Source organism: Triturus cristatus, chromosome 7 (assembly GCF_964204655.1).
Source record: "Triturus cristatus chromosome 7, aTriCri1.1, whole genome shotgun sequence".
Lineage (NCBI taxonomy): Eukaryota > Metazoa > Chordata > Amphibia > Caudata > Salamandridae > Triturus > Triturus cristatus.
This window is the reverse complement of record NC_140590.1, coordinates 1024709582-1024725593: the sequence shown is the minus strand read 5'-3', so window position 1 is coordinate 1024725593 and position 16012 is coordinate 1024709582. Positions and strand designations below refer to the sequence as shown.

Sequence of the window (16012 nt, the reverse complement as noted above, 5' to 3'; positions counted from 1 at the left end):
GCCACAATGCTTTTTACACCATGCATTCTCTATTACACATTCTGTACCACACACTCTTTAGCATACATTCTCATTCACAATTTCTTCCATCTACTCTTTACAGCACACACATTCTGTGACTTCACACATGTGGCATGACACGTGTTACTTTGCGCCTCTGCCTTAGCCCCTGTACCTTAGCGCATGCGCCAATATGTTGCATAATTCCGTGCTGCAGACTACCATGGGATGAATTATGTGAAGCACTGACAAGTTTTATTGCCTTTGTTTTTGTACCGTACTGTTTGTCTTTTTTAATGAAACTATTTAAATATTATACTCTAAGAAAAACACTCTACTACTCTTTTCTTCACATTCTGCTACACATTCTCGATGTACACTTTTTTGGCTACACATTGTCTACACTATGCTACATTTTACAACACTTTTTCTACCATACTCGACAGAAACCTTACACTACAAACCATCTCCATATTATTACATCTGTATTGCTCTTTGGGATACAATTTCTACTTGTGTTTTCCCTCCATTACATCTACCAACTTTATGAGCCATGCAAAAATTACTTAATTTCGTTACTATTGACAACTTACTGTATATTACTATGCTAAATCAACATTAATACTTGTTTTTATTCTTCCATAGATAACTGTGAGAAGTTGCGCATTCTTTTTCAAGGCATCAAGGTGAAAGTATCTTAATTTATTGTTGATACACCAGCCTATGGTGAAAACAAATCAGTTGGGATCATTAGAATATATATATATATATTTTGAAACATACTCATTGTTTTCAGCATGCATAACCTCTGTTAACGATACCTATAGGCTGTTGAGAAAGTCTAGTGCTTACAAATCCGTAAACATCATTCACAGACTATTTAAGAAACACTGACCTTTGCTTAAAGCACAACATTCGTGGAAACACTACAAGCGTATAGAAACACACAACAAATGCATGCTTAGAAAACACTTCTATTCACTTTAGAATCCTATGCATATAGCATAAATTTAATAAAGTATACATCTAACCTATCTCACAGAAATTAGTTTGCTGAACAGCATCTATTTATTACTTACTGTTATTAGCAGCACAAGGGAAGTTGCATGAACCTTGTATAGCTATACAAATAAATAGTAACTACTCAGAAAAGTTAGAAAGTGTATATAAATTTTAATATATGCTAGTTAGCATTATACTTGTATAGAAGCATACAGATATATAGTCCATACAAGAAACTTACAACACTAAAATACAGCATCCAAAGAACGCTACAATACAAACCTATAATAGGTAGTTTAATACCGGCAGTTTATTTGAACAATATTTTGGTGTCGCTATTAATATCATGGAAATACTGCAGGCAGCTTATCATCAAGGGCATAACAAATTTTCTCCTACTTCGCGGGGCAAACAATGTTTGCCAAACAGCACATTCGCAATCATACACAATAGCTACAAACCTGCTAATACATGGACTGTAGAAGATTTACATGCCATTATGGACTTAGGGGATGCTTTATATATAGATATGCATTCCATAAATCAAGAACAGCTTATGCATCCTGATGATTTACCAAATTATATCCAACACAATGACACTATCTATTCGCTTAAGCTTAAACAACCTTCTTATGGGGATATACTGAAACAGTTTGACCCATCTTCGCCAAATATGCAAACAGTATTGAGAGCTGCACTCAATTTGCATTGCGGTGTTTTACTTTGCATGGATATGTATGTTATAGCTATTATGCACAGTGAAAATTCATACTTTGTATTTGACTCGCATAGCCGCGACACCACAGGAATGCCTCACCCAAATGGGACATGTATTACCATACAAATATCATTTGAAGGGCTTATACAGTACATAACAAATCTGGCATATAGTCTAAAGCGACCCAATAGTAATTACTTACCATATGAATTAACTCCAATAGATATAATTCCAATTAAAAAAGATTCACTACATAAGGCAATGCTCATAGCAGAGAAAAATGCAAGTGCCATATTACACAAGCATATTTATGTGCATTCTACTAAAGCATGTACAGATTTATTCACACACACATTAAGAACTCGCATACAAAATGAAAGAGATTGCCTCCAAAGATCAAAGGCAGGTACTCTTCAGCCATCAGCATCATTAGCTAGTGATCAGCATATTCCCCCCTCACAAAATTGCATTGTGCCTATAACAACTGCACAACTGACGCTACCTACCTGCACTAGCATAGATACAGAATATGCAAGTAACTCACATAATACTCCGACATACGCAAATATACTTAGAAATACACTTATACACAACACAAGAGTCACGAGTTGTGATACAAAAAACATACAGACACAAAACATCACAGGCTCAACAAGTGATTTGCATAATAACGCATATATACAAAGCTCCCATCCTACAAACAAACCTAACACTCAGGGTAACAAAATACTTAGCCAAAAAAATAACCCCAAGACTATATTGTCCAAAATGCATATTAACATCAGGAACAACATAGAACAAACTTTTTGGCCACAAACACAACAACATATAAATGTCGTAAATAGTACAGACAAACAGCAAACACAAACAAATCTGACACTACCATCAAGGTGTACACAATCTATACAAAATAGTCTATTTGCTATTCTACATAACTACTGTAAACCCGCACATAGTTGGGATAGTCAAGACTTGCAATCTATTATGGGACTTGGAAATGCACTATATATTGAAATGCAGTCAATTAATAAAGAAAATTGTATGCAACCACAATATTTACCCAATTACATAGAGCACAATGGCGTTATATGCAATTAAGCAAAAAAAGAGCATAACGTTGGAGGAAAAGCAAACAGAAATGCAAAATGCAAGGCTTTTGAGAACCCTTACTTCAATGCATTTGAACAGTGGTATATTGATTTGTTTTAATGCATACACTATTTCAATATTCAAAACGATTCATGCATACTTTGTATTTAATTCAAATAGCCAAAATGAGGAAATAATACCTCCTGCTAAGGGGACCTCTATTGCTTTACAAATCAAATCACCTGAGCAGGTTATTGATTACATCAGAACGTTGGCTCTCCAGAACAAAGTACCACATTCGTTAAGTTTTACTTTATACTTCACTCCAGTTACAGTACGCAAAATTAGCAAATTGTCACTTGAGACAACACAAAGAAAACATAGAGAGAAAAAAGTTACACCTATAAGAGACATGTATATCCATACTACTAAGTTAACTCTACATGCCTCTATACATATCACACCTATAGAGTTACAACTAGAAAATACAATTACAGAAACACTCAACAGCGATAGGCAAATGCATACAGAGAATTCCACAACCACAAGTCATATTGAATCTATCATAGCTATTAACAATCCCAATCCAAAAACAAACACATTTACACATAATGCTGGGATTCACAATGAACCAAATGCAATAGAAGTACAACCAAATAACTGTAACAGAAAAAGATTGCATGAACAAGAAACAGAAAATACACTTAATGCCACAAATATAACATCTTTGACAAATGCCACAATTAGTACTTTCCATGCACAAATTAAATATGGCCCAGAGTATGCTTGCACTATTTGCAATCAGTTGTGGCATAAACAAAGTTTGCAAACAACGCACAAGTTAAAAAAAAGGGCTAAATTCATAGAATGTAACATTAGTCAATATCAAACAGAAGATATATGCCGGACATGTTACAACTATATTGCCAAGGACAAAATACCACCATGTTCTTTCTATAATGGGATGACATTTCCTGATATCCCACCTGAATTACACTTGCATAATTTAGAAGAGAGATTAGTATCGCCAAGAATACCTTTTTTACAAATCAGAACGCTGCCGCAAGGCTTCCAAAAATCTCTCTCAGGTGCAGTAGTTAACGTTCCTGCCGATGTTATGACAACTGTAACTGTTTTACCAAGACAAATTAATGATAACATGACGATTCCAATAAAATTAAAACGCAAATTAAGCTATAAATCCTATACCCATTTCGAAAATGTAAGGCCAAACAAAGTAAAGCGTGCAGCTCTATATTTAGCAACTACTAGCAGTATGTTCCAAGAATATGGAGTCACTGTTAATAAAGATTGGGAATATACACCAGAGAATATGCCACCTTGTAATGACACTTCTGATGCAAACAATACATCAGATTCATCAGACAACATTGCAGCTGGGAATTTAGATACTATGCTAACTAATGAAACTATAACTACAGAAAGCATTAACATTATTAACTTGGCACCTGCAGAATATAACACACCAAGGGGTCTATATGAAGACAAAGATTCTGAATATTTAGCTTTCCCCACTATTTTTTGTGGGAAGCGAAGGCCAACAAACAAAGAAAGGCATGTACCAATACATTACAGTACAATATGTCAATGGGAATTAAGAAGTTATGATTTAAGAGTAGCAAAGTCCATGACAAATGTTTTCTTCAAATTGAAAAAGTTGCATATTAAGCAAATACAGAGCAAAATATACATCTCACTTAGAAAATATTTTACCAATGGTAACATTATTACAGCAAAAGACATCAAACAAAAATTAGATAGCATTTTCCAATTTAATGAGGGATATAAAATACTAAAAACAATACGTGGCTCACCACCATATTGGGAGCAATGCAAAAAAGACTTATTTGCTATGATAAGACAATTAGGGATACCAACATTTTTTTTAACATTATCAGCAGCAGAAACTAAATGGTATCATTTAATCAACATACTATTACGCACTGAGAAAAAAAAAGAATGTACAGAAGAAGAATTCAAAAAAATGTCATGGGAGGAAAAATGCAAATTAATACAGAGAAATCCCATTACTTGTGCCCGACATTTTGACTTTCAAGTTAGAAAATTCTTTAATTGTATATTACTGCATAAAAGTAACCCAATTGGCAAGGTGATAGATTACATTTATAGAGTAGAATTTCAACAAAGAGGATCACCACATATACATGCTATAATATGGATTGAAAGAGCTCCACAGTATGAAACTTCAGAAGTTACTACTGTTACAGCTTTTATAGATAAATATATAACCTGTGCAAAACAACAAGATACAAATATCGAGCCTTTATTGCCACTACAAAAGCATGGACATACCAAAAATTGTCGTATTAAACATAAAAGAACATGCAAATACCAGTACCCAAAATATCCAATGCCAGAAACTTTTATACTGGAACCATTACCACTAGACAAAACTGATCAAGAGCTCTTACAGAAAATCGAACTAATCCACCTAACTATGAACACGCAAGAGTTCTCACATTATTCCTTTGAACAGTTTTTAGATACAATGAAACTAGATCTAAGTCAATATGTTAGATGTATACGCTGCATTATAGAAAAAAATACAATTTTCCTAAAAAGAACACCAGCTGAATGCTTTATTAATAACTACAATACGACAATTTTACAAGCATGGCAAGCAAACATTGATATACAATACATCTTAGACGCATATGCATGTGCCGTATATATAGTATCATATATTAGTAAATCACAGCGTGGAATGAGCAAGTTGATTGCACAAGCAGCAAAAGAAGTTTATCACAATCCAAGCATAAAAGAGCAGCTTAAGCATATAGGTAACAAATTCCTAAACTGTACAGAAATAAGCGCGCAAGAAGCAGCCTATCTTATACTTCAAATTCCTTTACGCAAAAGTTCTAGATCGTATGTTTTCATTAATACAAGCCCTCCAGAAAAGCGTACCTACTTATTAAAAGACATTGAGACTATAAATTTGTTACCTGATACATCCAATCAAATACAATATGATAATGTAATAGTAAAGTACAGCAAACGTCCTACAGATTTGGAAACGTGTACATTAGCTGACTATGCATCTATGTATCATGGAAATCATAAAAATAGAAAGCAGAAAAATGCAACAGACCATGATAATTTCCTCACCGAAAACAACTTTTATAGCTCGGATGAGGAAGAACTTGAAATTAATATACCAAATAAAACTGCAGAAACAGATTATACAAAGCGGCAAAAACAAAAAATAATTCGGTATTGCAGGTTTAATAAAAAAAATGACCCTGAAAATTATTACAGAGAATTGCTAATGCTTTATTATCCCTGGAGAGTAGAAAATCAAATTATTGGTAATAAGGAAACATATTATGAAAAATACCTAGAACTTCAAAATATAGTTGACGCTAATCATACTAAGTATAATAGGCATAATACCCCTTTAACACCTAATGCCAATGGAGACTGTACATTGGACGCATTACTTATACCTCCAATGGATATAGAAACTGACGAAAACATTTGTCCTGAAGTTCAAACAAATGAACCACTATTATATGACTTATCATTTGATTTAGGCATTAGAAGTACAAGTAATGATGAACTTTTAACCAATAATATAATGCCAGATGACCAATATCACAGTTTGATGCAAAATCTTACAGATGAGCAACTTAACTTTATATACCATCACTTGCATTGGATAAAAACCAAAGAAACACCTTGCTATACGTTTTGCACAGGTGGTGCAGGAGTAGGGAAAAGCTTCCTTATAACAGCCCTTTACCAAACATTACTACGCTATTACAATACCAAAGCAGGGGAAAATCCTGATAACATTTATGTATTGCTTACAGCTCCAACAGGCAAAGCAGCACATAACATCCATGGTAAAACGCTACATAGTACATTCAAAATACCAGTTTCGCAATCGCTATCTCATAAACCACTCACTCATGAGAACAGGAGTGCACTTCAAAATGAATTATTGCATCTTAAATTGCTGATAATTGATGAAATATCAATGGTAGGGGCAAATCTTTTCAATTTTATACATAACAGGTTACAAGAAATTAAAATGTCCAAACTCCCTTTTGGTGGGATATCCATATTAGCTATTGGAGATTTTTATCAGTTAAAACCAGTATTTGACACATACATATTTGAAAATTCTAGGCATTCATACAGACCAGTAAGTACAAATTTATGGCAAACACACTTTAAGTTGTTTGAATTAACAAAAATTATGAGACAGCTAAACGACTTACCATTTGCTCAATTACTAAATAGATTAAGAGAAGGAAAACAAACTAATGACGATATTATACAGATACAAACACGCGAGCAAGACCCACCCCAAAACATTACCAAAACCATCCCTTATATAATGGCAACAAACAAAGAGGTTAATAATATTAATAATGAAGTTTTGTTACAACATATAACAAAATACCCTGTATACACATCAACCGCAATAGATACAGTTGCATCTGACCTAAGCGAAATTGTAAAAAAAAAAATACTAATGCAATTACCTGCAGATGCAACTAAGACCATGGGCCTGCCATTTATATTGCATATTGCATTAAAAGTACGATACGATCTAACATGCAATATCAATGTTAACGATGGCTTAACAAATGGTGCAACAGGTATAGTTGAATTAGTAGAAACTATCAATAGCATTCCAAATGTGATATGGATTCTTTTTGATAAAGAAAATGTTGGCAAATTAACAAGACAGGAAAATAGGCACATATATCACAGTAACATTTCACCTCATTGGACACCAATTCATGTTATCTCTAGACATTTTCAATTTACACAAAAATTTATAACAATAATACGCAAGCAATTCCCACTACGCCAATCATCTGCACGTACTATACATAGAACACAAGGAGAAACTATTGAACCACTTTACATCCATTTTAACAATAGTAAAATACACCATTTGCATTATGTTGCTTTAAGCAGAGCAAAATCATTAGAAAACATATATATTAAAAACTTTCAGCAGGACAAAATAGTTGTCCACCCAAAGGTTCATGAAGAAATGGCCCGCTTAAGGACAGATATGCTATTAGAAATATCAGTACCACAATTATGTAATTATCTGCTAAACTTTAATGTTATTGTACACAACATACGTTCACTACAAAAAAATCACAAAGCTATACAAGCCGACACAAATATCATGAAGGCAGATATTATATGTCTCAATGAAATAAACACAACTAGGGAAGGGAACAGTCATTCATTATATATTGACCACTATCATCTGATGCTATTTGATAAATTCCATAATCAAAATACCAAGCATGGGATTGCTGTTTATTACAAGAAAAATATTTGCCTTTTGCCAATTTATGAAACACAGCACGAAATTGACATTTTACATTTCACTTTATTTATAAAGAATTGTGAGTACTTATTTGTGATAATATACAAACCACCACATGTACAACTACAAAAACTTTTTCAAGTGTTAACTAGCGTATTGAGCTTTTACCCAAACTACAAATATATAATAATGGGCGACTTCAACATAGATTTAGCACAAGTATCACATAATGCAACACTACTTTTAGAATACATGCAAAACCAATTTCAATGTCACCAAAAAATACAAAACTACACAACAGACTACAATTCAACCTTAGACCATATATATGTTAATGAAGAGATAACTCACTTTGGTATACTAGAGTCCTACTATAGCGATCACAAAGCATTATGGGTAGCTATTTAATAAGCTGAAATTATCAATTTGTATGTTATTTTGCTTTAGGAATTTCCTTTCTTTACATGCTAGATTCAGAAGGTCTACTTACATTATTTGTCTCGTTGCAGATGATTTCTATACAAGAAATTAAGGAAACCAAACACGAGGAAAGCAAACCGTATCAAAAAGCAATACGAGCAAACATAGTCAAATGCTCTGCAAAAACACACTACAAAAACGCTAAGCAAGAAAATAAGATTTTATTCCACATTGCTCTTGCTGATGAAAGTGGGTCCATTAAAGGAACTTGCTACAATGATGATTTTTTCAAGCTAACAAAAGAAGGAAATGGAATTATAATTCGGAATTTTATAAACAAGAACAATGTCATCATCTTAACGAAACAAACAAAGATTTCGAGAATGCCACCATTAACGCTCCCGGAAACAATAACCCAAGAAGCAGTATATTTGCTACAGCCGCCTGCACCCCCAGTTTCTCCAATAAAAACTATAAGAAAAGCTAATTTACGGACATTGATGAGCATATTAGGGACAATATCAGAGGTACGTATCATAAAAAAATTAAGGTGCTTAACTATTGCATGTAGTAGTCTGTAAACTTACATACTATCAGCAACACTATCTGCCACACACACTTTGTAATCACACTCTTCAAACCACTATACCATACATTCAAAACCCATTTAGTAACTGCAACTCTTTAAAACACACACTATTAGCAGCACACTTTACTATAAACTATATACAACACTCACTCCAACACACATACTATCTACAAACATTTCAAGTAATAGCTGTTGCTTACTCCTTTTACACACACCACAAGGTTACATATAGTTAAAAACGGACACTCTCCATCTCATTCATTGCTACTTAAACTTTGCCAATACTCTGTAGTACAATCTACTACAAGCATACAACAATTTTTTATAGAGAAATAACATCTAAAGGATATATTTAGGACTAATCGATGTAGAAACTCAAATAGAATACACAACATTGCTGCTAATAGCACTATACTTACTGCACAACACATACAATATCCTAGCAACTCTACTCGCTCATTTTACAATCTAAATTATATTTAACTAATATAATTTACGAAAAAAAACATTAACATCTGTAAAAATACACATCGGACACTAAATGCACTGTAAAGTGTTGATTACATGGAACAGTCCCACAAGTTTCAAACATGTAAAGTATTTTTACTATTTATTTCAAACACTTGTAAAAATGATAGCTATACAAAATATCATCATCTACTCTTTTATGTGCACTCTCCTACAAATTATATCATATATATACTTCCATACAAAAGTCTCTAACGCACACTCTCTAACATACACACTGTAGCACACACTATTACACAACTAATACACCACAACAATCAACAAACTTTTCACTCGCATGTTCTCTCCAATAAACAAAGATACAGCACAAGTGTATACTATCTATGCAAGAACCAATAACAATGATTGTTTATCAAATTTGACAGGAGGAAGAAACCAAAACTGTATTCATTGGAGGACAAGAAACAAAACTAAAATCAATAACAGTAAACGATGCAACAGACTCAGTGAAAATAACACTGTGGAGGGACGCAGCGGACTTTCCCATCGAACTTGGGAGCTACATAAAAATAACCCATCTGACAGTGCATGAATTTAACAACGAAAAAATATTAAATTCTACTCGGAATACACAATTGCAAGTAAGTACAAAGTAAAAAGACAATGCGAAAAACAAAAAATGTATTCTTTGCAAAGAAATTACTTACACATCTAGAACAGAAGACTCATTAAATTCACCATTTTTATATCACACGTAGTAACATCAGTTGCTCTTTTTTCAGCATACAATTTGGAATTCTACACATAAATCTCATACACATAGATGAAACACCAAAATACTATATCGCCTTTAAATACATGCATATACATTCATACAAAACACTCTCGAAATATCACAAACAACTTTTCTGTTTACCTTTCCTACAGCTCAACACCTAACGACAAACTTCAAAACATGTAGGTCAATACATTGCAAATCATACTACACCTTTCATTATAATAATTTTGCACACATTTTAAAATGCTAGTCCATAACCATGTCATATAAACTATTTTTGTCCATATCTACACCTTACCTACAAACACATGGAAACATAAAATATCTTACTTTATATATAGCACTAACTTACTATTAGAATAGCACCAGAATCATACATTACTACATCTCAAGCAAAGCAACATCCAACTCTCTATCTATGTCTATATTTACCTTTTTGGAATACATACTAATAAAAAACTGCCTTAAATGCACTTTTCGATTTTACATTACCTATTACTTAACTTGGAGTTTATTTGCACTCTCTCACTACTTTCCTGTGCATATTCGAATTCTATTGCAAATTTTTCACAAAATGTGCCATATAAACATACATTTCTATAAATATCTGACACCTTTACATCATCTTGCATTACATTTAGAAACACTCTGCATCAAAAAAAATACAACACCGCCTTCATAAATTCCATAGGTAAGAACACATAAGTACGCACTTTGGGTCTTTGCCTTCAACTACATTTTTCACATTCTCTGAACCGCGCAGAACAAATGCAATTCACAGAAAAATCTTGGAGAAATTCCTTCAGCATCTAAAGAAATTTTTTATTTCTCTGAAAAGCACGTTAAAATATAGAAAGAAAAAAAATAGACAGTAAAAAATGGGTTTTATAACTGATGTTTTTTTCTATTTGCAGAAAATTGAGCCACCCCAAGAACAACTGCAGATAACTATATATGGACTCGAAAATACAACTCAGGAAAAAAGCACCATTACCATACAAATTCAAGATAATGAACATTTAAAATCGGTACAAATAAGCAATGCGCTTTTAATGGACCACCTACAAATTCCAGCAGATATTGAGGACTTTTCAGAGGCTCTTATGCCACACCTACCGAAAACACTAAATATAATATTTCAAAATGAACACATTGTCGAAATTCTTGACGAAGATTAAATTATGCAATATGCAAAAAGATAACTACTTTTGTAACTTTGAATGAAATGGATACATACAAAATAAATATTTTAGTTAATAAAAATCTTAAATCACATTTGACTTACTGTTTATTTTTTCTACGAAATAATGTTTGATATGTACTTGCATGTATTTATATGCGCCATTCGGATAAATAATTACACAATGACTTATGTATACATTTGGCAAGAATTGGGTACTAGTATTACTAAAAAAAAAATATATATAATTTCTAAATATTACTTAATGCACTTGGATAAGGATAATTACTCCTCCATTTAGAATATAGAACGTCCTATTCAAACCTTTCTCTTCACAACTAATAGTACACTATCTAAACAGTAGGTCACCCAACAATACTACTATTGTTAAAGTTACAGCTATTCGAATTGCTAATGACATTATGGTTTGCTTATCTTTAGAAAACAGTACAAAAAAAACATTAGTATTTACTGTATCAATAGCTAACTCAATATATGTGTAGCTAACTCTGTCTGTAAGTACAAAGGCAATAAATGTTGCATTTAAGACTTATTAAGGTATTAACATTGGAAATAACAATACCTTTTGTTTAAATGTTTTAACAACAAAAACTTACCCAAAAACAATGTCATAAACAATGCCAATAGCTCTAACTTTACTAATGCCGAGACCATTGCATTGTAAATGACCATCCGGTCGGCAGACCGGAAGTCTGGAGATTTAATGTCATTGAGAAGAGGGGCTTGCACCCGCCCCTCTTCGCTCCTGTTCTCCATTGGCTGGCCTCTTAAATGCTGGCCAGCCACTGGAGAAGAGGTCCAGTCACTCCGTTGAAGCCCCGTCTTTTTCGGATCGGGGGGCGTGTTTTTTGCGAGAAGTCTCAGGGAGGAGACAACAGCAAAACACGCCCCCAAATCCGAAAATGAGGCTCCCTTTCTCCGAGGCATTTTCGCTGTGCCTCGGAGAAAGGCGGTGGTGTCCCGGCGTTGCTCCCTCACCTGATCTCCTACTGTACGGCAGGAGCTCTGTGCTTGGCCGCTGAGGTGACGGACCCGCGTCATGGGCAGCGTCCGTGCTCATTCCGTAACCCGGAGTCTCCGCTCCGCTCTAAAACAGCAGGGCGTTAACAGGGAATTAAAGCAGGCGCGCTCCGTTCCCGATATACCCGCAGCACAAAGACATTCGCAGAAAAGCATTCCGACATACCTCCGGCGCATCTCTCATTCCGAGGTATTTCATGGACTTAGGTTTCTGAAAAGAGCAGGAGGGGGGTTTATCTCGGTGCCTCCCGGGTGACCCACGCGGAGGCCCCGGTCTGCTTCTGGTGCGATGAAAGTGTTCCGGATGGGCCGTCAATCTTTGGACATTCTGGGGAATGTGAAACGAAAAGGAAGCGCATCTTTTCCAGCTTCCTGCGGTAAGGTGAAGCTCTCTCCCGTGGTGCATAAACAAGACAGATTTGGAAACCCCATGTGTCTGCAGACCGGATTAGTTACACATTAAGTGGATGAACCCTACTACTATTACCCCTAAGGAGAATAACATTGTTTTAAGCATCGATTCGTGCAATTACCTGCGTGGGGAATTCGCGCGGGTTCGCCATAAAGGTGACCAATCGCCCGTTAATTACACGGACCACCCGTAAATGCAGTTTAAAGTCCGTTCCCTGCTACACTGCTCCTTCTTTGAACGGAAGATATTCGTCAGGAATGACAGTACTTCCGGGTTGCATGACAGCCAATCCCATAGCTAAACATATTCAGTAAATCATCTGTGAGGGGAGGGGAAGCCCGTAATGCGACACCCCTGCCAATCCTGAAGTGCTGCACAAAATTCTGAAGCGTTCATTGGCTGTGGAGTCTGCACGTGCGTCTTAGGTATATCAACAGACTGAGTACTGAGCGAGCCGTCTTTCACAGGATGGTAGACGTTAAACATCATAGCGGAGTGTGCATCGGTTGCGGATGATTTTAGCTGTGTGTGTTGTCAACCCGGCAGTTAGAGTGGGTCTTTGCTTGGCCAGGCCTCACTGCTTCCAGTGCCTGTTGGAAGGTTCGAGGCTGCAAGCGAGCCCGGTTCTAGAGGGTGGGCGAGGTGGGCCAAGCCCACCCAAGGAATATTCTGGCCACCCACGGCCATTCCAACGGGAAAAGCAAGTCCACCACATCCCTAGTCTGACTCTATTGCTGGCGCTCAACAGGAAAGGCTGCTGCAGTTTAGGCGATTGTAATGGAGAAAGCCATAGTCAACCCGGATCATTTTTTATGTGCAGAATATCAATGGTCCAGCAAGTAGTCACAGCATGCGATGCACCTCCTCCCATCCCACTCCCCAGGGGGAGCTGCTTTTTTTTTTTAGCAGTACAATTAGCAAGTTTTGGATGTGGGACGTGGACTTAATCCCTCGCAGTAGGCCACAACGATTGGGTAGAAAAGCTACGGGTGCCTAGTGTCAGGCTTCTTGAGTTAACAAGCATTTACAATGCAACGGTCTCGGCATTGTTAAAGTTAGAGCTATTGGCATTGCTCATGACAATGCCGTTTCTTTAAATGTTTTAAAAACAAAAACATAAACAAAAATAATGTCATGAGCAATGCCAATAGCTCTAACTTTACCAATGCCGAGACCATTGCATTGTAAATGCTTGTTTTAGATTGGCCCCTGACGAAGGGACTTCTTCGTCCCGAAATGCATCGGGCTCATATGAACAAATGTTTACTTTGTGTCAATGTACTGATTTATGTACAGTCATACGATTGAGATTACAATTGTGTATATATTCACACACATTTGTTGGAAAACTTACATATCGTATGTTGGATTATGTTATTTTATCATGATTTAATAATGGACATATAAATTGGAAGCAGAGTTAAAATAATGGTTTAATGTGTTTAATGTTTTGATTATTTGTCTCACATGAGAGTTGGGTATTAGTCCCCAGTGAACAGTGCACGGCACTATCAAGTTGATGTACTTGTAACAGTCTTTTGATCTGCGCATCACCGAACCAGGTGACATAGTGATCCACGGGCACACGTGAGTGTAAAATGAAGCTCAGAAATACAGAACTTAAATGTATATGTTTTCATACACTGGGCTTCATTGGAGTTTATGTGACGGAAAGGAATCAAAAGAGATGTGCATGTGCAGAAACAGAAACCGTGGTACAGTAGAAAGTCCCCCTTCTAACTGATACAAAATTGTAAACTTTCAGAGCTGAGCAAATAGCAAGAATGTCACGTTAAAGATGGCAGCCATGAGAATTAGCCTTTACAGGTCAGAGGTGAGTACAACTTGGAAGCAACAAGCAGGAAAATGACTTCCTTTATTACAGATACGCTAAGGCAATATGTTTAATTCCGCAATCCCTCCCATTTTTACTATAAACTGTGCTACTTCCAAAGCAAACCAATTGTCATTTGTAATTTATATAATAGAATAACAACTAAGAACAAAATGAGCATATAAAATTATACATAAAACCATATTAAAAATTATGCCTATTAAAGCAAATTAAATTTGGATTTAAAATCCTTCCCACCCTATTATCCCAAAATATCAACAACCACAAATTAAATTAATAACAGAAAAGATAATATATTGCATATTATTTTAAAATATAAGAAGGCTATGCATTTATTAATTAAACAAAAAGTATTAAATATAGTATGATTAGTTAGTATTCAAATTATTCAAAACCATGGACTAATTAGCACTTGGAGGATACGTCGGGCCGTATACTTTTTCCCATTTTAAAACTGGCGCACCGGCGGCGCAAAGGCCTTCATAAATAAGGCCCTATGTTGTGCAGCTTGCCTGCTAATGGGGGACTGCAACCCCCAGGAGTTGCTTGGAGACCAAGGAGACGGGGCTTGCGGGAGGGTGCTTTTAAACATGGCATGCTCCCGTGGCCGGGGGGGCACTTACAGGAATCTTTCCTCATTGCTTTGCCGTTTGCCTGCTAAGGCCGGGGCGACTACAACCAACAGAAGTCACCTGGAGCCAGAGTAGGAGGGGCTTGCTGGAGGGCGCTTTTAAGTGAGGTGTGCTCTTGTGAACGCGGGTTGCACGAGGGATGCGCCCGAGCGCATGCCAGGGTGTAGACCGGCCAAAACGGCCCGTCTTTGCCCATCATCGACCGACAGCAGTCAGGTCGCCCGCCTTTGGCTTCTCTTCTGTATTGTAGCAGGCACTCTAACTTTTATTTGATGAATCTTTATTTGTCTCCCAGCATAGTTGTCATTTATTGTTGAGGATGGAGAAAAGATAAACTTACTGATCCCAATAAACCAGTATCCTCTCACCCTGCACCCCAGCGAATCTCCACCATCAATGGATGTTTGGCTCGTGCAAGTAACAGGTGTTTCAAAGGAGATTGAGCTAACTGAGTGTCAGCTCTCTCTGGCGGAAGAAGGTCCCCTAT

At 35.9% G+C, this 16012-nt stretch overlaps 1 protein-coding gene across 1 annotated transcript; it reads left to right on the top strand.

The window, feature by feature from the left end:
- Positions 1–556: 556 nt before the first annotated feature.
- On the top strand, positions 557–11583 carry LOC146811048 (uncharacterized). Its single transcript, XM_085615031.1, has 4 exons — positions 557–686; positions 8660–9097; positions 10053–10268; positions 11320–11583. The coding sequence occupies exons 2-4, from the start codon at positions 8660–8662 to the stop codon at positions 11581–11583; spliced, it is 918 nt and encodes a 305-aa protein (XP_085471157.1). The 5' UTR covers positions 557–686.
- Positions 11584–16012: the final 4429 nt, after the last annotated feature.